This window comes from Aegilops tauschii, chromosome 6 (assembly GCF_002575655.3).
Source record: "Aegilops tauschii subsp. strangulata cultivar AL8/78 chromosome 6, Aet v6.0, whole genome shotgun sequence".
In the NCBI taxonomy this organism is placed as follows: Eukaryota; Viridiplantae; Streptophyta; class Magnoliopsida; order Poales; family Poaceae; genus Aegilops; species Aegilops tauschii.
The window spans coordinates 308,731,002-308,754,895 of record NC_053040.3 but is presented as its reverse complement, the minus strand read 5'-3'; the positions used below and the strand labels follow the sequence as shown (position 1 = coordinate 308,754,895).

Genomic DNA, 23,894 nt, shown 5'->3' with positions numbered 1-23,894 from the left:
TGGGCAACTTATGATGATTTGGGTATGAGACATCGGTTGGCGGAACCATGTCATGATAGAAAACTTCGTAGTACAGACTCCTGATATTCCTTTGTTGTAGGGAAAATAAAACCAGCTTTTACGCAAAAACATCAGACACAGAGCCACAAAGCCATATTGCATATAGAATAGTATTATCATCTGCTTTCTCATGTTGTGATCTTGCCGGTGGATTCAATGTACTAACCTACATGGCTGCAACGTCTCATGTTGCAGATATTTTACTTCCGATGAGTAAGAGTACGGTATAGGGTTACGGTCTACACTCAACTTGCCGATGGCGTTGATGGGACTCCACACCCGATTGCTTGTTTCCGTTGAGACTTACGAGGTATATATCAGTTTTATGTTATTTATACATGTGATTGCACTTTGATATATACATTGATGTACTGTGTGTGCCAGCATATTGATCCAGGGATGGCACAGATACACAGAGACTTGACCGTCTGAGGTCCGGTCGCTACAGTTATGGTACCAGAGCACATGTTGACTGTAGGACGTGACCCTAGAAACAGGAAAGCCCCTAGGACAGAATATCTCTAAAAATTTATTTTCAAACAGATCTTTTACTTATCATCTTTTCTGATTTTGTCAAATATTCCATCTTATCTCAGAGTTAGAATATACCCCATTCCCTTTTGACCACACAGAGGATCAACTGAATGCTGCTCCAAGACGGAAAAGATATCGGATAACTGATGACCTCTTCAGAGTAACAATGATTTTTCCATCCATTAGAAGAGTTGAAGCTACAACAGTTGAAGACTCCGAAGACTCGAAGAATTTGAAGACTCTAAAGATTTATTTGACCTTTAGAAGACCAAACTCCTGTTATATACTTACGTTAGATGCAACGATTTGTGAGCTGTCATTTGTTTGATGTTTTTTCGACAGCCACAAAAATAAAACCCGTTTCTTCAAAACTTTTTTTCGTATTGTGTGTATCCCTCCCCACCTCTCTCATATCTCACCCCAAAACCTTTGGAACCAATAGATGAATGAAGATGGACTTGTATTCTCTGGACCGATGACTCAGCCGGAGGTAGAGCTATGGATTCATAACATGGATGATCACTTCAGGAAAAATTTAATTGCAAGGAAGTATGAGGTTCAATGCGCTCTTCAGTACTTTACAGGAAGTGCTGCAACCTGGTGGAAGATGCATCAAGCCGTACAAGAATATAACAGAGCAAGAACTTGGGAGGAATTCAAGAAGACTCTGTTGAGATCACATCTCATCCGGAAGCACTGTGATAACCCGATGAAGAAACTTTGCGCCTGCAAGATTTGCGGAGTAATAGGACACACCCTTGACAAACACAAAGATGGATGCCCTCATTGCGAGGAAAATCACCTAGCCGAAGAATGCCCGACTGGGCAGGTTACTTGTTTCTGGTGTGAAGGAACTACGCACTACCCTACTCAGTGTCAGATTTACCCCAAGGTATAAAGTTAGCAAGCAGCAGAAGGAAGCGATGAAAGAAGCCCTCAGGGAAAGTTTTGAAGAATCTGTGATGCAGGAAGATGTTGAAGACCCTGATGGAGAAGGCCTAAATAGATTTTACGCCCAAGCTTGCTATTCATGTGGAGAAGAAGGACATTTTTCACATCACTTCACAATGGAAAGAGAAGAGTATCCTGGAGACTTCCTGACAGCAGAAGTGAAGTTTGACCCTCAGGAAATAGAAGCTCTGATCATTACGGAGAAACCCAGGAAGAGAAAATGAAGGCATCCCCAGAACAACTCAATTTCTGCAGAGAAGGACCTGAGTCATATAACTTGTTACAGGTGCAATGATTTAGGTCATTACGCTGGTAAATGTGCAAAAAAAGAAGCTTACATTCCAAGTAGCCTACATAATCACAAAGAAGCCCCGAGACATGTCAGAAGTCATTTGTTTTCGCTGCAAGGAAGCCGGACATTTTTCTAGGGGATGTTTAGACCAGAAGAAAGCTGGAGCTGAGTAGTCGATATTTTGATATGGACAATAATAGTAGTAGAAAGAATGTTAATTTTCATGAGTTCAATGAGTTGAATTATGTAATGAAAGCCTCAGAGTTGTAATGAATTCATGAAATCAATAAAGTTAATGTGTCATGATTTCATACGTGGATTTTTTTGAGTTAGTTACTCAATGAACAAAGATTTTGACCATTTTCGAGGATATGAGAAATATGGTTTAGGGATGAATTTGTGAATTTCATTTTAAGGGTGGTAGCACCCTGTGAGGACACTTGACCCATGGAAAGGAAAATGTATTCTGTGGAGTATGAGTTTTGTTTCGATATGTTGGTTACATGAAGGAATGAAGTAATGTTGGATCTAAAGAAGGTGTAAAGTTGGAATATGGAACAATTATAACTCCCAGGATGAATAGAAGTTGTACCCGCATTGAAGTGGGCCCATAACCCACATGCCCAGGAGTTAATAAGAAGCAATCACACTCTTGCTCAAGGAAGATATTTTGGAAGAAAACTCTGATTTAATCAGCAGACGCTCTTAGGAGGATATGAAAACCTGAGAGTTGTGAAGTAACGATAGATGTTTTGTTCAGCTTGCAGAATTAATGGAATTATCCGAATTTGAGAAGAGAAATTCTGCAACGCTTGTGAGAATGCCCGAGTGTTAGAAATGCGAGATTCGCTAAACCTTATACAGAGTAATGAGTTGGGTGCGGAATGGGTTGTTCACCATACCTACTTACTATTATCATTCGCTCTTGATATTTGGGATGGTAAATCTAGAGTGACTTACACATAGTAGAGAGACGGCGTTGTCAAAACTTTGTTTAAACCTTAGAATGGTACGACAATTGATCCATGTACAGGCAGCCGTTGCAAACCGTATGTTATACAGTGATATTCAACCTACAGGAGAAGCCATAAATTGTTGACCGCCAGGAGGTTCCGATAGTTTCTTAGTATTGACGACATACATGTCAGATATGAAGACCCACTATTCGGAAAAACCTCGCCAAGATTGAGAGGACACAACATTTTGAGAAAAAGGTCATGCCCCAACCGGAAGAGCACCAGTGAAAGAGTTATTCCAGAGAATATGAGAAGACCGACACCATCAACCCAAAGGATGGAGTACATGAATTTTGTCAAAACCATTGCCTTGCTCTTAAGTGTGGTAGCACCCCAGACCTCTCTAGTCGATGGATTTGCTGGAAGACCTCCAAACCCTAACCTTTTCTTGCTAGCCTCTTCGAATCTCGAGGACAAGATTCATTTTAAGTGTGGTAGGTTTGTAACATCCCAAAATTCTAAATTTGGGAATGTTATATTAAATAAATATTTATGATTGTTTGTTTGATTGTTGTGTGACTGATTGTGTGAAATTGAGTGGTATTTGGAAATTTCAGAGGCATTTGAGTTTTGCTTGAATTTGGATTCAAATTGGCATTTGACTTTCAGTTCAAAAATCCATGAAAAATACTTGTTCAAAAGTATGAGAGGAGTTAAAATGACACTCCAAAAATGCCAGAAGAAAATAATGCCAAAAGTTTGAATTCAAATTTGGTTTTATTTGGAATTTTCTAAAAAATGCTTTTATAAAGTTTTATTTTCGCCTCTGAAAAATAGCTCATCTTTTAGATTTTTATTTTTCTAGGAATTTTGGATATATATATATGTTCTATACAAAAGTATTTTTATTTTCTCTCTGTATATTTTTTTTGTCTATTTCAGAAAAAAGGCTCAGCGGGGCTCCAGGATAGCAAGCCCAGCCACCCGAGCCGCAGCCCACCAGCAAGCGCCAGCCCAGCCGCCCGCTCAGGCCGCCACCAGCGCCGCTTCCCCACGCACGCTCGATCCCTCGTACGCCTGGATCTCTCTCCCTCACGTAACCCCCTCTCTCTCATTTTTTTCTTTCTTTTTCCTTAACTCCCTCTGATCATTGGACCCTACTCCATCCCCAACCTACCGCAAGTTACGCGTACGTATCTCGCACGTATCTCACGCACCGATGCTGGCCGAGTCCATGCCTCTCCCAAACCCTAGCTAAGACCTTCCCCTCGCCCAAGCAACACGTCCTATATATACCCCGAGCCTCCTCCCTCGTTTCCCTTCGAAACCCAAGTCAAAACAGCACCGTAGCCCATGCACTAGACAAACCGATCTCGCTCCGCCGCCGCCTGTTCACCGTCGAAACTCGCCACCGGTGAGTATCCCCAACCCCTCTAACCTCTGCTATTGGCCTAGCCCAACCACACACATCTCTTTCACACGTTTTGGACGTCCAGGAAGCACCGGAGCCACCAGCTGGAACTCCCGATGCCATCGGAGTTCACGGAGTTCACCTCGACACTACACTCGACCCCGACGTCCCTTCGCCTCATCATCCACAGAAAATCGGACGCCCTCGACCTTCCGCATCGCCTGGACATCCTCGCCAACGCCGCCGACAACTGGAGCCTCGCCACCCACCGGCCTCTTCTTCCGTGCCACGCAGGTTCTTCTCTGTAAGCACGAGCGCATCTCCTCTGTTCGTTTTTCTTCTTCTTTAGATCAAACCGTTAAGTTAGATTAGATCGGTTTAGTAGATCATTTTTCTTTGTTAGATCGGTATACTTCGGTTAAGTTACGGTTTAGTCTAGACCGGACAGATCGGTTTTCTTTTAGTTATCCGCACGCGCAGGTTTCTGTTAAGTTGAGCCCGAGCGCTGTATAGCTTCAGATCGCACCACCCCAAGCCCAATAGCGCCCGTTAGTTTTTTTTCTTATTTTCGTTCGGTTTAAAAAAACAGAAAGTTTCAATCTTGTAAAATATGTTTCTCTTGGGTTGTTTAATATTTTTAGTTGATTCTTTTTTCTCTAGTTTCCAAATTTCCTAAAGTTTCTGTATAAAATAGTTTCGGCCATGTTTCAGTTTATAAAAATTGTTTTATATGAGTTTTAGTCAGATTAGTATTTCTGCTATAAAATGAGCTAATATTAATTTTTTTCGTAATTCTTTCTGCCACGGCTTTGTTTCGACCTTACCTATCAGTAGAATTAATTCGGGTATTTATAGATTTTATTAAAATTAACGAAAACAACATTGTGCTAGTTATTTTTAACTTGCTGCTGTTTTCTGTTGTTTTAATTATTTTAAAATTTATTTTCACCTCTGTTATATTTTACTTCAGATTTGTTTCTGTAGTTATAGAGGGTGAACTTTTATTTACTGAAAAATAAAATGTTTTATTTCTTTTTCTTACTAGTTTTGTTTTAAGCATAATTAGAGTTTTGATTTAGCTTTTTATGTGTTTCCTTTTGCTAGTAAAACTTTATGAAAAATACTTTCTGTTAACTTAGTTCATTTAAATTTATTTTCTGTTAAATTATTAGTTTAGTATTTTCTTTGTTAAGTTTTACTTAGGACAAAACTATTTTTGGAGTTAAGGCAAAAGGTTTTCCTAGTAGGTTCTTTATAGTTTTTCCCTACTAGTTCTTTCGATGTCTTATTTGTTTTGTATTGGGTTTTCTTATTGATTTTCTTTATTGTTAGATTTGCTTGCTAGAATGCTTGCTTATGTGAATGTCATGGTTGTTAATATAGATTTCATCGGAGAGTTGCGTATAGTCCTATCAAGTTATTTTTGAGAGCGTTGTTATCTTCATCAACTTACCAGGCAAGTTCACTTTGACCATGTTTTTCATACCTATGTTTTATTTGCATGTAGTAGCACCCTTTCAACAATCCCTCCAGTAGTGTTATTGAATCCTCGTAGTTGAGTAGTATGCATGAGGTAGGAACCCATCTCCCTGTTACCAAGCCCGTGACGTATATAGTTTTAATGCTACGCTATCGTAGACGGGGTTGGTATGAGTGCTCGGGAGTGGTGTGAGAATGGAGGACTCTACGTCAATGACAACAACTCCATGATGGCATCTGCAAGGACTGCATCTTCAAGGACCGACTTCAAGATTTCAAGACTCGAGACAAGAATCCAATACACATTACTGGGTGAAGGACGGTTGACGGGCATCCTGGAGCAACTAGTGGATGGCCGGGATGCATGGAGAAGGGCCATGACATCTTGCGGAAAGCTTCACCCAGACTCAAAGAGACGAAAGAATACTTCATGCCCAGAACCTTACCTGTGCAACCGCAAGTCACTATGGGCTCTGGCTGGGACGGTGCTAGCAGATGTAGAACTACGGTTGGATTGGATGAGCACCGGACAGTGGTCAGAGGAACTCTTCGGAAGACCATGTTTCGGTCATCTTGTTCTCAAACACCCTGAAGTGCGAGAACGTAAAAAGAGGGATCGAATCTTGCAGGTAAAGTGTACAAACCTCTACAGAGGGTTAAAACCTAATCTATTAGCCGTGTTCCCGGTTACGGAGAATTTGAGCCTCTGGACTTGGATCTATGTCGGAACTCTCAACACCTGACTGATAACATATTTGTGGGCAACTTATGATGATTTGGGTATGAGACATCGGTTGGCGGAACCATGTCATAATAGAAAACTTCATAGTACAGACTCCTGATATTCCTTTGTTGTAGGGAAAATAAAACCAACTTTTACGCAAAAACATCAGACACAGAGCCACAAAGCCATATTTCATATAGAATAGTATTATCATCTGCTTTCTCATGTTGTGATCTTGCCGGTACATTCAATGTACTGACCTACACGGCTGCAACGTCTCATGTTGCAGATATTTTACTTCCGACGAGTAAGAGTACGGTATTGGGTTACGGTCTACACTCAGCTTGCCGATGGCGTTGATGGGACTCCACACCCGATTGTTTGTTTCCGCTGAGACTTACGAGGTATATATCAGTTTTACGGTATTTATACATGTGATTGCACTTTGATATATACATTGATGTACTGTGTGTGCAAGCATACTGATCCAGGGATGGCACAGGTACACAGAGACTTGACCGTCTGAGGTCCAGTCGCTAAAGTTATGGTATCAGAGCACATGTTGACTGTAGGACGTGACCCTAGAAACTGAAAGCCCCTAGGACAGAATGTCTATAAAGTTTTGTTTTCAAACAGATCTTTTACTTCTCATCTTTTTTGATTTTGTCAAATATTCCATCTTATCTTAGAGTTAGAATATGCCCCATTCCCTTTTGACCACACGGAGGATCAGCTGAATGCCACTCCAAGAAGGACAAGATATCGGATAACTGATGACCTCTTTAGATTAACAATGATTTTTCCATGCATTAGAAGAGTTGAAGCTACAACAGTTGAAGACTCCGAAGACTCGAAGAATTTGAAGACTCTAAAGATTTATTTGACCTTTAGAAGACCAAACTTCTGTTATATACTTACGTTAGATGCAACGATTGTGAGCCGTCATTTGTTTGATGTTTTTTCGACAGCCACAAAAATAAAACCCGTTTCTTCAAACTTTTTTTGTATTATCTGTATCCCTCCCCACCTCTCTCATATCTCACCCCAAAACCCTTGGAACCAATAGATGAATGAAGATGGACTTGTATTCTCTGGACCGATGACTCAGCCGGAGGTAGAGCTATGGATTCAGAACATGGACGATCACTTGAGGAAAATTTTAATTGCAAGGAAGTATGAGGTTCAATGCGCTCTTCAATACTTTACAGGAAGTGCTGCAACCTGGTGGAAGATGCATCAAGCCATACAAGGATATAACAGAGCAAGAACATGGGAGGAATTCAAGAAGACTCTGTTGAGATCACGTCTCATCCGGAAGCACTGTGATAACCCGATGAAGAAACTTTGCGCCTGTAAGATTTGCGGAGTAATAGGACACACCCATGACGAACACAAGGATGGATACCCTCATTGTGAGGAAAAACACCCAGCCGAAGAATGCCCGACTGGGCAGGTTACTTGTTTCTGGTGTGAAGGAACTACGCACTACCCTGCTCAGTGTCAGATTTACCCCAAGGTATAAGAACTTACCAAGCAGCGGAAGGATGCCATGAAAGAAGCCCTCATGGAAAGTTTAGAAGAATCTGTGATGCAGGAAGATGTTTAAGCCCCTCATGGAGAAGGCCTAAACAGATTTTACGCCCAAGCCTGCTATTCATGTGGAGAAGAAGAACATTTTGCACATCACTTCACAATGGAAACAGAAGAGTATCCTGGAGACTTCCCGACAGCAGAGGTGAAGTTTGACCCTCAGGAAATATAAGCTCTGATCATTACGGAGAAACCCAGGAAGAGAAAACGAAGGCATCCCCAGAACAACCCAATTTCTTCAGAGAAGGACCTGAGTCATATGATTTGTTACAGGTGCAATGATTTAGGTCATTACGCTGGTAAATGTGCAAAAAAAGAAGCTAAAAATCCAAGGAGCCTACATAATCACAAAGAAGCCCCGAGACATGTCAGAAGTCATTTGTTTTCGCTGCAAGGAAGTAGGAAATTTTGCCAGGGGATGTTCAGATCAGAAGGAAGCTGGAGCTGAGTAGTCGATATTTTGATATGGACAATAAGAGTAGTAGAAAGCAATGTTAATTTTCATGAGTTCGATGATTTGAATTATGTAATGAAAGCCTCAGAGTTGTAATGAATTCATGAAATCAATAAAGTTAATGTGTCATGATTTCATACGTGGATTTTTTTGAGTTAGTTACTCTATGAACAAATATTTTGACCATTTTCGAGGATATGAGAAATATGGTTTAGGGATGAATTTGTGAATTTCATTTTAAGGGTGGTAGCATCCTGTGAGGACACTTGACCCATGGAAAGGAAAATGTATTCCGCGGAGTATGAGTTTTGTTTCGATATGTTGGTTACATGAAGGAATGAAGTAATGTTGGATTTAAAGGAGGTGTAAAGTTGGAATATGGAACAATTATAACTCCCAGGATGAATAGAAGTTGTACCCGCATTGAAGTGGGCCCATAACCCCAGATGCCCATGAGTTAATAAGAAGCAATCACACTCTTGCTGAAGGAAGATATTTTGGAAGAAAACTCTGATTTAATTAGCAGACGCTCTTAGGAGGATACGAAAACCTGAGAGTTGTGAAGTAATGATAGATGTTTCGTTCAGCTTGCAGAATCAATGGAATTATCCGAATTTGAGAAGAGAAATTCTGCAACGCTCGTGAGAATGCTCGAGTGTTAGAAATGCGAGATTCGCTAAACCTTATACAGAGTAATGATTTGGGTGCGGAATGGATTGATCACCATACCGACTTACTCTTATCATTTGCTCTTGATATTTGGGATGGTAAATCTAGAGTGACTTACCCATAGTAGAGAGACGACGATGTCAAAACTTTGTTTAAACCTTAGAATGGTAGGACAATTGATCCATGTACAGGCATCCGTTGCCAACCGTAGGTTATACAATGAGATTCACCCTACAGGAGAAGCCATAAATTGTTGACTGCCAGGAGGTTCCGATAGTTTCTTAGTATTGACGACAGACATGTCAGATATGAAGACCCACTCTTTGGAAGAACCTCACCAAGATTGAGAGGACACAACATTTTGAGAAAAAGGTCATGCCCCAACAGGAAGAGCACCGGTAAAAGAGTTATTCCGGAGAATATGAGAAGACCGACACCGTCAACCCAAAGGATGGAGTACATGAATTTTGTCAGAACCATAGCCATTCTCTTAAGTGTGGTAGCACCCCAGACCTCTCCAGTCGATGGATTTGCTGGAAGACCTCCAAACCCTAACCTTTTCTTGCTAGCCTCTTCGAATCTCGAGGACGAGATTCATTTTAAGTATGGTAGGTTTGTAACATCCCAAAATTCTAAATTTTGGAATGTTATATTAAATAAATATTTATGATTGTTTGTTTTATTGTTGTGTGACCGATTGTGTGAAATTGAGTGGCATTTGGAAATTTCAGAGGCATTTGAGTTTTGCTTGAATTTGGATTCAAATTGACATTTGACTTTCAGTTCAAAAATCCCTGACAAATACTTGTTCAAAAGTATGAGCGGAGTTAGAATGACACTCCAAAAATGTCAGAAGAAAATAATGCAAGAACTTTGAATTCAAATTTGGTTTTATTTGGAATTTTCTAAAAAAATGCTTTATAAAGTTTTATTTTCGCCTCTGAAAAATAACTCATCTTTTAGATTTTTATTTTCTGGGAATTTTGGATATATATATGTCCTATACAAAAGTATTTTTATTTTCTCTCTGTATATTTTTTCTGACTATTTAAAAAAAGGGTCAGCGGGGTTCCAGGAGAGCATGCCCAGCCACCCGGGCCACAGCCCACCAGCAAGCGCCAGCCCAGCCGCCCGCGCAGGCCGCCACCAGCGCCGCTTCCCCACGCACGCTCGATCCCTCGTACGCCTGGATCTCTCTGCCTCACGTAACCCCCTTTCTCTCATTTTTTCCTTTCTTTTTCCTTAACTCCCTCTGATCATTGGACCCCACTCCATCCCCAACCTACCGCAAGATACGCGTACGTATCTCGCACGTATCTCACGCACCGACGCCGGCCGAGTCCGTGCCTCTCCCAAACCCTAGCTAAAACCTTCCCCTCGCCCAAGCAACACGTCCTATATATACCCCGAGCCTCCTACCTCGTTTCCTTTCGAAACCCAAGTCAAAACAGCACCGTAGCCCACGCACTAGACAAACCGACCTCGCTCCGCCGCCGCCTGTTCACCGTCAAAACTCGCCACCGGTGTGTATCCCCAACCCCTCTAACCTCTGCTATCGGCCTAGCCCAACCCCACACATCTCTTTGACACGTTTTGGACGTCCAGGAAGCACCGGAGCCACCAGCTTGAGCTCCCGACGCCATCGGAGTTCACGGGGTTCACCTCGACTCTACGCTCGACCCCGACGTCTCTTCGCCTCACCATCCATAGAAAATCGGACGCCCTCGACCTTCCGCATCGCCTGGACATCCTCGCCAACGCCGCCGACAACCGGAGCCGCACCACCCACCGGCCTCTTCTTCCCTGCCACGCAGGTTCTTCTCTGTAAGCACGAGCGCATCTCCTCTGTTCGTTTTTTTCTTCTTTAGATGGAACCGTTAAGTTAGATTAGATCGGTTTAGTAGATCATTTTTCTTTATTAGATCGGTATACTTCGGTTAAGTTACGATTTAGTCTAGACCGGACAGATCGGTTTTCTTTTAGTTATTCGCACGCGCAGGTTTCTGTTAAGTTGAGCCCGAGCGCTGTATAGCTTCAGATCGCACCAACCCAAGCCCAATAGCGCCCTTTAGTTTTTATTATTATTTTCGTTCGGTTTAAAAAAACATAAAGTTTCAATATTGTAAAATTTGTTTCTCTTGGGTTGTTTAATATTTTTAGTTGATACTTTTTGCTCTAGTTTCCAAATTTTCAAAAGTTTCTGTATAAAATAGCTTCAGCCATGTTTCACTTTATAAAAATTGTTTTATATGAGTTTTAATCAGATTAGTATTTCTGCTATAAAATGAGCTACGATTAATTTTTTTCGTAATTCTTTTTGCCACGGCTTTGTTTTGACCTTACCTATCAGTACAATTAATTTGGGTATTTATAGATTTTATTAAAATTAACGAAAACAACACTGTGCTAGTTATTTTTAACTTGCTGTTGTTTTCTCTTGTTTTCATTATTTTAAAATTTATTTTCACCTCTGTTATATTTTATTTCAGATTTGTTTCTGTAGTTATAGAGGGTGAACTTTTATTTACAGAAAAATAAAATGTTTTATATCTTTTTCTTACTAGTTTTGTTTTAAGAATAATTAGAGTTTTAATTTAGCTTTTTATGTGTTTCCTTTTGCTAGTAAAACTTTATGAAAAATACTTTCTGTTAACTTAGTTGATTTAAATTTTATTTTCTGTTAAAATTATTAGTTTAGTATTTTCTTTGTTAAGTTTTACTTAGGACAAATCAATTTTTGTAGTTAAGGCAAAAGGTTTTCCTAGTAGGTTCTTTATGGTTTTTCCCTATTAGTTCTTTCGATGTGTTATTTATTTTGTATTGGGTTTTCTTATTGATATTTTTATTGTTAGATTTGCTTGCTAGAATGCTTGCTTATGTGAATGTCATGGTTGTTATTATAGATTTCATCGGAGAGTTGTGTATAGTCCTATCAACTTATTTTCGAGAGCGTTGTTATCTTCATCAACTTACCAGGCAAGTTCACTTTGACCATGTTTTTCATACCTATGTTTTATTTGCATGTAGTAGCACCCTTTCAACAATCCCTCCAGTAGTGTTATTGAATCCTCGTACTTGAGTAGTATGCATGAGGTAGGAACCCATCTCCCTGTTACCAAGCCTGGGACGTATATAGTTTTAATGCTACACTATCGTAGACGGTGTTGGTATGAGTGCTCGGGAGTGGTGTGAGAATGGAGGACTCTACGTCAATGACGACAACTCCATGATGGCATCTGCAAGGACTGCATCTTCAAGGACTGACTTGAAAATTTCGAGACTCGAGACAAGAATTCAATACACACTACTGGGTGAAGGACGGTTGACGGGCACCCTGGAGCAACCAGTGGATGGCCGGGGGATGCATGGAGAAGGGCCATGACATCTTGCGGAAAGCTTCACCCAGACTCAAAGAGACGGAAGAATACTTCATGCCCAGAAGCTTACCTGTGCAACCGCAAGTCACTATGGGCTCTGGCTGGGACGGTGCTAGCAGATGTAGAACTACGGTAGGATTGGATGAGCACCGGACAGTGGTCAGAGGAACTCTTCGGAAGACCATGTTTCGGTTGTCTTTTTCTCAAACACCCTGAAGTGCGAGAACGTAAAAAGAGGGATCGAATCTTGCGGGTAAAGTGTACAAACCTCTATAGAGGGTTAAAACCCAATCGATTAGCCGTGTCCCCGGTTACGGACAATTTCAGCCTCTGGACTTGGATCTATCTCGGAACTCTCAACACTGGACTGATAACATATTTGTGGGCAACTTATGGTCATTTGGGTATGAGACATCGGTTGGCGGAACCATGTCATGATAGAAAACTTCGTAGTACAGACTCCTGATATTCATTTGTTGTAGGGAAAATAAAACCAACTTTTACGCAAAAACATCAGACACAGAGCCACAAAGCCATATTTCATATAGAATAGTATTATCATCTGCTTTCTGATGTTGTGATCTTGCCGGTACATTCAATGTACTGACCTACACGGCTGCAACGTCTCATGTTGCAGATATTTTAGTTCCGACGAGTAAGAGTACGGTATAGGGTTACGGTCTACACTCAACTTGCCGATGGCATTGATGGAACTCCAGACCCGATTGTTTGTTTCCGCTGAGACTTACGAGGTATATATCAGTTTTACGTTATTTATACATGTGATTGCACTTTCATATATACATTGATGTACCGTGTGTGCAAGCATACTAATCCAGGGATGGCACAGATACACAGAGACTTTACCGTCTGAGGTCCGGTCGCTACAGTTATGGTATTAGAGGACATGTTGACTATAGGACGTGACCCTAGAAACTGGAAAGCCCCTAGGACAGAATGTCTATAAAGTTTTGTTTTCAAGCAGATCTTTTACTTCTCATCTTTTCTGATTTTTTCAAATATTCCATCTTATCTCAGAGTTAGAATATGCCCCAGTCCCTTTTGACCACACGGAGGATCAACTGAATGCCGCTCCAAGAAGGACAAGATATCGGATAACTGATGACCTCTTCAGAGTAACAATGATTTTTCCATGCATTAGAAGAGTTGAAGCTACAACAATTGAAGACTCCGAAGACTCGAAGAATTTGAAGACTCTAAAGATTTATTTGACCTTTAGAAGACCAAACTCCTCTTATATACTTACGTTAGATGCGACGATTTGTGAGCTGTCATTTGTTTGATGTTTTTTCGACAGCCACAAAAATAAAACCCGTTTCTTCAAAACTATTTTTTGTATTATCTGTATCCCTCGCCACCTCTCTCATTCTCACCCCAAAACCCTTGGAACCAATAGATGAATGAAGATGGACTTGTATTCTCTGGACCGATGACTCAGCCGGAGGTAGAGCTATGGATTCAGAACATGGACGATCACTTGAGGAAAATTTTAATTGCAAGGAAGTATGAGGTTCAATGCGCTCTTCAATACTTTACAGGAAGTGCTGCAACCTGGTGGAAGATGCATCAAGCCATACAAGGATATAACAGAGCAAGAACATGGGAGGAATTCAAGAAGACTCTGTTGAGATCACGTCTCATCCGGAAGCACTGTGATAACCCGATGAAGAAACTTTGCGCCTGTAAGATTTGCGGAGTAATAGGACACACCCATGACGAACACAAGGATGGATACCCTCATTGTGAGGAAAAACACCCAGCCGAAGAATGCCCGACTGGGCAGGTTACTTGTTTCTGGTGTGAAGGAACTACGCACTACCCTGCTCAGTGTCAGATTTACCCCAAGGTATAAGAACTTACCAAGCAGCGGAAGGATGCCATGAAAGAAGCCCTCATGGAAAGTTTAGAAGAATCTGTGATGCAGGAAGATGTTTAAGCCCCTCATGGAGAAGGCCTAAACAGATTTTACGCCCAAGCCTGCTATTCATGTGGAGAAGAAGAACATTTTGCACATCACTTCACAATGGAAACAGAAGAGTATCCTGGAGACTTCCCGACAGCAGAGGTGAAGTTTGACCCTCAGGAAATATAAGCTCTGATCATTACGGAGAAACCCAGGAAGAGAAAACGAAGGCATCCCCAGAACAACCCAATTTCTTCAGAGAAGGACCTGAGTCATATGATTTGTTACAGGTGCAATGATTTAGGTCATTACGCTGGTAAATGTGCAAAAAAGGAAGCTAAAAATCCAAGGAGCCTACATAATCACAAAGAAGCCCCGAGACATGTCGGAAGTCATTTGTTTTCGCTGCAAGGAACAGGAAATTTTGCCAGGGGATGTTCAGATCAGAAGGAAGCTGGAGCTGAGTAGTCGATATTTTGATATGGACAATAAGAGTAGTAGAAAGCAATGTTAATTTTCATGAGTTCGATGAGTTGAATTATGTAATGAAAGCCTCAGAGTTGTAATGAATTCATGAAATCAATAAAGTTAATGTGTCATGATTTCATACGTGGATTTTTTTTTTGAGTTAGTTACTCTATGAACAAATATTTTGACCATTTTCGAGGATATGAGAAATATGGTTTAGGGATGAATTTGTGAATTTCATTTTAAGGGTGGTAGCATCCTGTGAGGACACTTGACCCATGGAAAGGAAAATGTATTCTGCGGAGTATGAGTTTTGTTTCGATATGTTGGTTACATGAAGGAATGAAGTAATGTTGGATTTAAAGGAGGTGTAAAGTTGGAATATGGAACAATTATAACTCCCAGGATGAATAGAAGTTGTACCCGCATTGAAGTGGGCCCATAACACCAGATGCCCAGGAGTTAATAAGAAGCAATCACACTCTTGCTGAAGGAAGATATTTTGGAAGAAAAGTCTGATTTAATTAGCAGACGCTCTTAGGAGGATACGAAAACCTGAGAGTTGTGAAGTAACGATAGATGTTTCGTTCAGCTTGCAGAATCAATGGAATTATCCGAATTTGAGAAGAGAAATTCTGCAACGCTTGTGAGAATGCCCGAGTGTTAGAAATGCGAGATTCGCTAAACCTTATACAGAGTAATGATTTGGGTGCGGAATGGATTGATCACCATACCGACTTACTCTTATCATTTGCTCTTGATATTTGGGATGGTAAATCTAGAGTGACTTAACCATAGTAGAGAGACGACGATGTCAAAACTTTGTTTAAACCTTAGAATGGTAGGACAATTGATCCATGTACAGGCAGCCGTTGCCAACCGTAGGTTATACAATGAGATTCAACCTACAGGAGAAGCCATAAATTGTTGACCGCCAGGAGGTTCCGATAGTTTCATAGTATTGACGACAGACATGTCAGATATGAAGACCCACTCTTTGGAAGAACCTCACTAAGATTGAGAGGACACAACATTTTGAGAAAAAGGTCATGCCCCAACAGGAAGAGCACCAGTGAAAGAGTTATTCCGGAGAATATGAGAAGACCGACACCATCAACCCAAAGGATGGAGTACATGAATTTTGTCAGAAACATAGCGTTTATTTTAAGTGTGGTAGCACCCCAGACCTCTCTAGTCGATGGATTTGCTGGAATACCTACAAAACCTAACCTAGCCTCTTCGAATCTCGAGGACGAGATTCATTTTAAGTGTGGTAGGTTTGTAACATCCCAAAATTCTAAATTTTGGAATGTTATATTAAATAAATATTTATGATTGTTTGTTTTATTGTTGTGTGACCGATTGTGTGAAATTGAGTGGCATTTGGAAATTTCAGAGGCATTTGAGTTTTGCTTGAATTTGGATTCAAATTGACATTTGACTTTCAGTTCAAAAATCCCTGACAAATACTTGTTCAAAAGTATGAGAGGAGTTAGAATGACACTCCAAAAATGTCAGAAGAAAATAATGCAAAAAGTTTGAATTCAAATTTGGTTTTATTTGGAATTTTCTAAAAAAATGCTTTTATAAAGTTTTATTTTCGCCTCTGAAAAATAGCTCATCTTTTAGATTTTTATTTTTCTCGGAATTTTGGATATATATATGTCCTATACAAAAGTATTTTTATTTTCCTTTGTATATTTTTTCTGTCTATTTAAAAAAAGGCTCAGCGGGGCTCCAGGACAGCATGCCCAGCCACCAGCGCCGCTTCCCCACGCCCGCTCGATCCCTCGTACGCCTGGATCTCTCTCCCTCACGTAAGGGAAACGTTTGGGCCGGGGCGCCGGCCGAACCAATCGGCCGGTCGCGTCCACGCGCGCTCCGCCTCAGCCATCCACCAAGCGGCACGTAGGATGCGGGCCATCCAAATCGCTGCTTTTCTTCAACCTCCCGCAGATCCCACCCCATCCCCGTCTCCCAGCTCCGCGGATCTCACCCCATCCTCGTCTCCTGCCCCCGCGCGGCCGTCCTCATCGCCGGTGGTCACCCGCGCCGGCCGTCCCCGTCGCCGTTCGCCGTCCTCGCTCGCTGGCCCCGGCGGAAGCTGGAACCGCGTCGTGGCCTGCTGCAACCGGTGCCCAGGAGAGCTGCCATCATGGATGGCGAGCATGGTGACGGCGAGCTGCAAGGACGGTGGCGCTCGCGCTGCAGACATGGTGGAGGCATTGCAGAACCTGCCGCACGCCCTCATGCTACAACCGTTAACCAAAATGCTTCAAACCAAGATGAAAAAAGCTTCAACCAGATACATCAAAAGCTGCAAGCAGTCATTGCCATGGCGGAGTGCTACAACCGTCGACATAAAATGCTACAACCCTTGATGAAAAAGCTTCAACCCAAAACGATAGAGAAAGCATAAACCAAGGCTGCTACAAAAGAAAAAAGCTGCAACCGTTGATAAAAAAGCTTCGACCGTAGATGAAAAAAGCTACAACCATTGAAAAAGAAAGCTACAACCATACACTGCAAATCAGAAAAGTTGCATCTGTTGTAGAGAAAGCTTCAATCGTATGTGTGAAATGCTTCAACCTACAGTCAAAGCTTTTCTGAAAACGATAGAAACTTTTTTTCTTTTTCTTTTTTTGTGTTTGCTACAACCACGTCATTATTTTGCTGCAATCGGCAACCACAGAAGCTACATACGGTTAACATTTTTGTTACAATGACGACGGCGGGCTGCAGCGGTAAGCTTTTTTGCTGGAAGCGATAAACTTTTTTGCTACAACCGGTGTCGTTTTTTGTTGGAACCAGCAAGAGCCTCGGGTGGGCACACGGCGAGGTACAACGCGAGCACAACGACAGGTGCTGCGCCCGGCGCCACCGGAGATGCGGCGAGGGCGGGGACCGGCGACGAGGACGGGCGGCGAGGGCGGGGTCCGGCGGCGACGAGGAAGACCGGCGACGACGACGGGCGGCGAGGGCGGGGACCGGCGACGATGACGGGCGGCGAGGGCGGGGGCCGGCGGCGACGAGGAAGACCGGCGAGGGTGGGGACCGGCGACCACCGGAGGGGACAGGAGGCGCGGCGCCGCGCTCCCCCGAACGGGACATGCGGATCCCCCCGAGGAAGAAGAGAGCTGGGGTGATTTCATTTTTTTTTCTCGGATCCAGCGGCTGCGTGGCTCAGATCGAACGGCCCGGGCTGGACCGGCCGAAACTTTCGGCCGGCGCGCCGGCGCCTATAAGTGCCCCTCAAGTAACCCCCTTTCTCTCATTTTTTATTTCTTTTTCCTTAACTCCCTCTGATCATTGGACCCCACTCCATCCCCAACCTACCGCAAGATACGCGTACGTATCTCGCACGTATCTCACGCACCGACGCCGGCCGAGTCCGTGCCTCTCCCAAACCCTAGTTAAACCTTCCCCTCGCCCAAGCAACACGTCCTATATATACCCCGAGCCTCCTACCTCGTTTCCTTTCGAAACCCAAGTCCAAACAGCACCGTAGCCCACCCACTAGACAAACCGACCTCGCTCCGCCGCCGCCTGTTCACCGTCAAAACTCGCCACCGGTGAGTATCCCCAACCCCTCTAACCTCTGCTATCGGCCTAGCCCAACCCCACACATCTCTTTGACACGTTTTGGACGTCCAGGAAGCACCGGAGCCACCAGCTTGAGCTCCCGACGCCATCAGAGTTCACGGAGTTCACCTCGACTCTACGCTCGACCCCAACGTCTCTTCGCCTCACCATCCATAGAAAATCGGACGCCCTCGGCCTTCTGCATCGCCTGGACATCCTCGCCAACGCCGCCGACAACCGGAGCCTCACCACCCACCGGCCTCTTCTTCCCTGCCATGCAGGTTCTTCTCTGTAAGCACGAGCGCATCTCCTCTGTTCGTTTTTTTCTTCTTTAGATGGAACCGTTAAGTTAGATTAGATCGGTTTAGTAGATCATTTTTCTTTATTAGATCGTTATACTTCGGTTAAGTTACGGTTTAGTCTAGACCGGACAGGTCAGTTTTCTTTTAGTTATTCGCACGCGCAGGTTTCTGTTAAGTTGAGCCCGAGCGCTGTATAGCTTCAGATCGCACCACCCCAAGCCCAATAGCGCCCGTTAGTTTTTCTTATTATTTCGTTCGGTTTAAAAAAACAGAAAGTTTCGATATTGTAAAATCTGTTTCTCTTGGGTTGTTTAATATTTTTAGTTGATACTTTTTGCTCTAGTTTCCAAATTTCCAAAAGTTTCTGTATAAAATAGCTTCGGCCATGTTTCACTTTATAAAAATTGTTTTATATGAGTTTTAATAAGATTAGTATTTCTGCTATAAAATAAGCTAGGATTAATTTTTTTCGTAATTCTTTTTGCCACGGCTTTGTTTTGACTTTACCTATCAGTATAATTAATTTGGGTATTTATAGTTTTTATTAAAATTAACGAAAACAACATTGTGCTAGTTATTTTTAACTTGCTGTTGTTTTCTGTTGTTTTCATTATTTTAAAATTTATTTTCACCTCTGTTATATTTTATTTCAGATTTGTTTCTGTAGTTATAGAGGGTGAACTTTTATTTACAGAAAAATAAAATGTTTTATTTCTTTTTCTTACTAGTTTTGTTTTAAGCATAATTAGAGTTTTAATTTAGCTTTTTATGTGTTTCCTTTTGCTAGTAAAACTTTATGAAAAATACTTTCTGTTAACTTAGTTGATTAAAATTTTATTTTCTGTTAAAATTATTAGTTTAGTATTTTCTTTGTTAAGTTTTACTTAGGACAAAACAATTTTTGTAGTTAAGGCAAAAGGTTTTCCTAGTAGGTTCTTTATAGTTTTTCCCTATTAGTTCTTTCGATGTGTTATTTGTTTTGTATTGGGTTTTCTTATTGATTTTTTTTATTGTTAGATTTGCTTGCTAGAATGCTTGCTTATGTGAATGTCATGGTTGTTATTATAGATTTCATCGGAGAGTTGCGTATAGTCCTATCAAGTTATTTTCGAGAGCGTTGTTATCTTCATCAACTTACCAGGCAAGTTCACTTTGACCATGTTTTTCATACCTATGTTTTATTTGCATGTAGTAGCACCCTTTCAACAATCCCTCCATTAGTGTTATTGAATCCTCGTAGTTGAGTAGTATGCATGAGGTAGGAACCCATCTCCCTGTTACCAAGCCTGGGACATATATAGTTATAATGCTACGCTATCATAGACGGGGTTGGTATGAGTGCTCGGGAGTGGTGTGAGAATGGAGGACTCTACGTCAATGACGACAACTGCATGATGGCATCTGCAAGGACTGCTTCTTCAAGGACTGACTTCAAGATTTCGAGACTCGAGACAAGAATTCAATACACACTACTGGGTGAAGGACGGTTGACGGGCACCCTGGAGCAACCAGTGGATGGCCGGGATGCATGGAGAAGGGCCATGACATCTTGCAGAAAGCTTCACCCAGACTCAAAGAGACGGAAGAATACTTCATGCCCAGAAGCTTACCTGTGCAACCGCAAGTCACTATGGGCTCTGGCTGGGACGGTGCTAGCAGATGTAGAACTACGATAGGATTGGATGAGCACCGAACAATGGTCAGAGGAACTCTTCGGAAGACCATGTTTCGGTCGTCTTTTTCTCAAGCACCCTGAAGTGCGAGAACGTAAAAAGAGGGATCGAATTTTGCGGGTAAAGTGTACAAACCTCTATAGAGGGTTAAAACCCAATCGATTAGCCGTGTCCCCGGTTATGGACAATTTGAGCCTCTGGACTTGGATCTATCTCGGAACTCTCAACACCGGACTGATAACATATTTGTGGATAATTTATGATGATTTGGGTATGAGACATCGGTTGGTGGAACCATGTCACGATAGAAAGCTTCGTAGTACAGACTCCTGATATTCATTTGTTGTAGGGAAAATAAAACCAGCTTTTACGCAAAAACATTAGGCACAGAGCCACAAAGCCATATTGCATATAGAATAGTATTATCATCTGCTTTCTGATGTTGTGATCTTGCCGGTACATTCAATGTACTGACCTACACGGCTCCAACGTCTCATGTTGCAGATATTTTAGTTCCGACGAGTAAGAGTACCGTATAGGGTTACGGTCTAAACTCAACTTGCCGATGGCGTTGATGGGACTCCACACCCGATTGTTTGTTTCCGCTAAGACTTACGAGGTATATATCAGTTTTACGTTATTTATACATGTGATTGCACTTTGATATATACATTGATGTACTGTGTGTGCCAGCATACTGATCCAGGGATGGCACAGATACACAGAGACTTGACCGTCTGAGGTCGGGTCCCTACAACAAGACTTAGAAGAGACGTTTGCCAACCTGCGCGAGATCAACCTCAAGTTGAACCCTGAGAAGTGTGTCTTCGGCATTCCGTCCGGCAAACTTCTCGGGTTCTTTGTGTCGCAGCGTGGGATCGAGGCAAATCCACACAAGATCAAGGCTATCGAGTAGATTGAGGCGCCCAAGCGGATCAAGGCTGTGCGTCGGCTCACTGGCTGCGTTGCCGCCATGAGCCGATTCATCTCCAAGTCTACCGAGCGCGCCCTTCCCTTTTTGAAGATCTTGAAGAAGGGGGGCCCAATGGAGTGGACCCCAGAGGCCGTGGCGGCATTGCAAGACCTGAAGAGATACATTTCCTCTACACCGATACTAGTTGCCCCTAAACCACAAGAGCCATTGCTGTTGTATCTGGCGGCGACGAATCAAGTGGTCAGCGTCGCGCTAGTAGAGCAGAGGGAGATTGACGAAGAGGCAGTGGCGACGGAAGGACCGGTGGATGGCAAGTCAGAGATTCCCCTGGCGGGGCCTGGTGCCGGCAAGGCAAGACCCCCGGCAGAGTCTGACGCCATCAGGACGGAGCCCGTGCAGCCAAGTGGAGTGGTGCAGAAGAAGAAGATGATGCAGCACTCGGTTTACTTTGTCAGCTCCCTCTTGCAGGGGGCCAGGTCGAGGTACTCGGTGTGCAGAAATTGCTCTTCGGCCTCCTTATGGCCTCGAGGAAGCTGCGTCATTACTTCCAAGCCCACGAGCTCACTATCGTCACCCGCCTCCCGTTGCAACGGATACTGCACAACCCAGACGCAACCGGAAGGATTGTGGAGTGGGCCTTGGAGTTGTCGAGCTTTGGGTTGAAGTTTGAAAGTACTTGGACAATCCACAGTAGAGTCCTGGCAGAGTTCATTGCAGAATGGACCTCAACACCTGATGAAGAGATCTAGGAGACCACTCTCCCCGGCAAGGAAACAGCTCGCGACTGGATTATGTACTTTGATGGAGCTTTCTTGCTGCAAGGCACCGGTGCTGGTGTGCTGCTCGTCGCGCCCACCGGAGAGCACCTCAAGTATGTAATCTAGATGCACTTTCCCAGGGAGATGTCCACCAACAACACTGCTGAGTACTTGGGGTTGCTTGCCGGTCTCAGGATCGCGGTAGACCTCGGAGTTAAAAAGCTCATCGTCAGGGGTGATTCGCAGCTTCTCGTCAGACAAGTCAACAAAGATTATCAGAGCCCGTTGATGGAGGCCTACGTAGATGAGGTGAGGAAGCTGGAGGAGCGCTTTGACGGTATACAAGCGGAGCATGTTCCCCGAGCGGAGAATGACATCGCCGCTTACCTGTCAAAGCGTGCTGCATTCAAGCTACCTGTGGAACCAGGTACCTTTTTGCTTCGGTTAACTCAACCATCCGTCGAACCATCAACGGAGCAGAACAAGCGGAGGAAATCAGGCCCCGGCAAGTACTTTCCCGCTGAGCCCCCAGGGGCCGCCGGCAAGGGTGTTGCCGTGGACTCTGAGCCTGCGGAGGATCGATCGACTCTGGCAAGCCGTCAAGCCCTGGCCGTGGAGACGGCCGCCCCCATGGAAGAAGAGATGCCCTTAGTCCTTGCCGTCGAGCCCAAGGCTCCGGCATGGGCACAACATACCGTCCGATTCCTCCAAACAGGGGAGCTTCCTGAGGAGCAGGAAGAAGCGGAGAAAGTAGCCCGTCGGTCTGCTATGTATTAGTTCGTCGATGACGTCCTGTACAGGAAGAGATCGAACGGTGTGAAATTGAAGTGCATTCCCCGGGAGGAAGGACTGGAGCTGTTGGCGGAGATACACGGAGGCATATGTGGCTCCCACATAGGGTCGAGGGCCCTTGCGGGCAAGGCGTTCCGGCAGGGTTTCTTCTGGCCCACTGCCCTCCAGGATGCAACGGCACTAGTAACCAAGTGTGAAGCGTGTCAGTTCCATTCCAAGAAGCTACATCAACCAGCTCAAGCCCTTCAAACAATCCCTCTCTCCTGGCCATTTTCGTTCTGGGGGATCGACATACTGGGCCCCTTCCCCCGTGCTGTCGGGGGCTTTGAGTACTTTTACATTGCAATCGGCAAGTTCACAAAGTGGCCGAAGGTGGAAGCAGTGAGGAAGGTGACAGCACAGTCAGCCGTCAAGTTCTTCAAGGGACTAGTCTGCCGTTTCGGTGTGCCCAACAGAGTCATCACCGACAACGGCACGCAGCTCACAAGCCACACCTTCATGAAATACATCCAAGACCTCGACAACAAGGTCTGTTTCGCTTCCATGGCACACCCACGGAGTAACGGCCAGGCAGAGAGGGCAAATGCTGAAGTGTTGCGTGGCCTGAGGACAAAGACTTTTGACAGGCTGCACAAGAGCGGAAGGCGCTGGATTGATGAGTTGCCGGCGGTTCTTTGGTCGATCAGGACGACGCCAAATCGAGCCACCGGCCAGACACCCTTTGCCCTGTTATACGGGGCAGAAGCAGTTCTCCCCACGGAACTCATGTACGGGTCACCTCGAGTGCCCGCTTACGATGAGCTTGAGCAAGAGCAATTGCGGCAAGATGACGCAACACTCCTTGAGGAAGATCGTCTTCGGGCGGCTATGAGAGTAGCACGCTACTAGCAAGCCTTGCGCCGCTACCATAGCCGCAAGGTTCATGCCCGAAGCTTTGAGGAAGGCGACCTTGTTCTTCAGCGCG

At 43.6% G+C, this 23,894-nt stretch overlaps 1 protein-coding gene across 1 annotated transcript in view; it reads right to left on the bottom strand.

Annotated features, from left to right (window-relative positions):
- Positions 1-23,894, bottom strand: part of LOC141026045 (uncharacterized) — a 192,628-nt gene that overhangs the window by 159,238 nt on the left and 9,496 nt on the right. Inside the window, exon 5 of the mRNA XM_073501995.1 lies at positions 15,280-15,299. Coding sequence (XP_073358096.1) covers positions 15,280-15,299 — 20 coding nt within the window. The remainder of the gene's footprint in view (positions 1-15,279; positions 15,300-23,894) is intronic.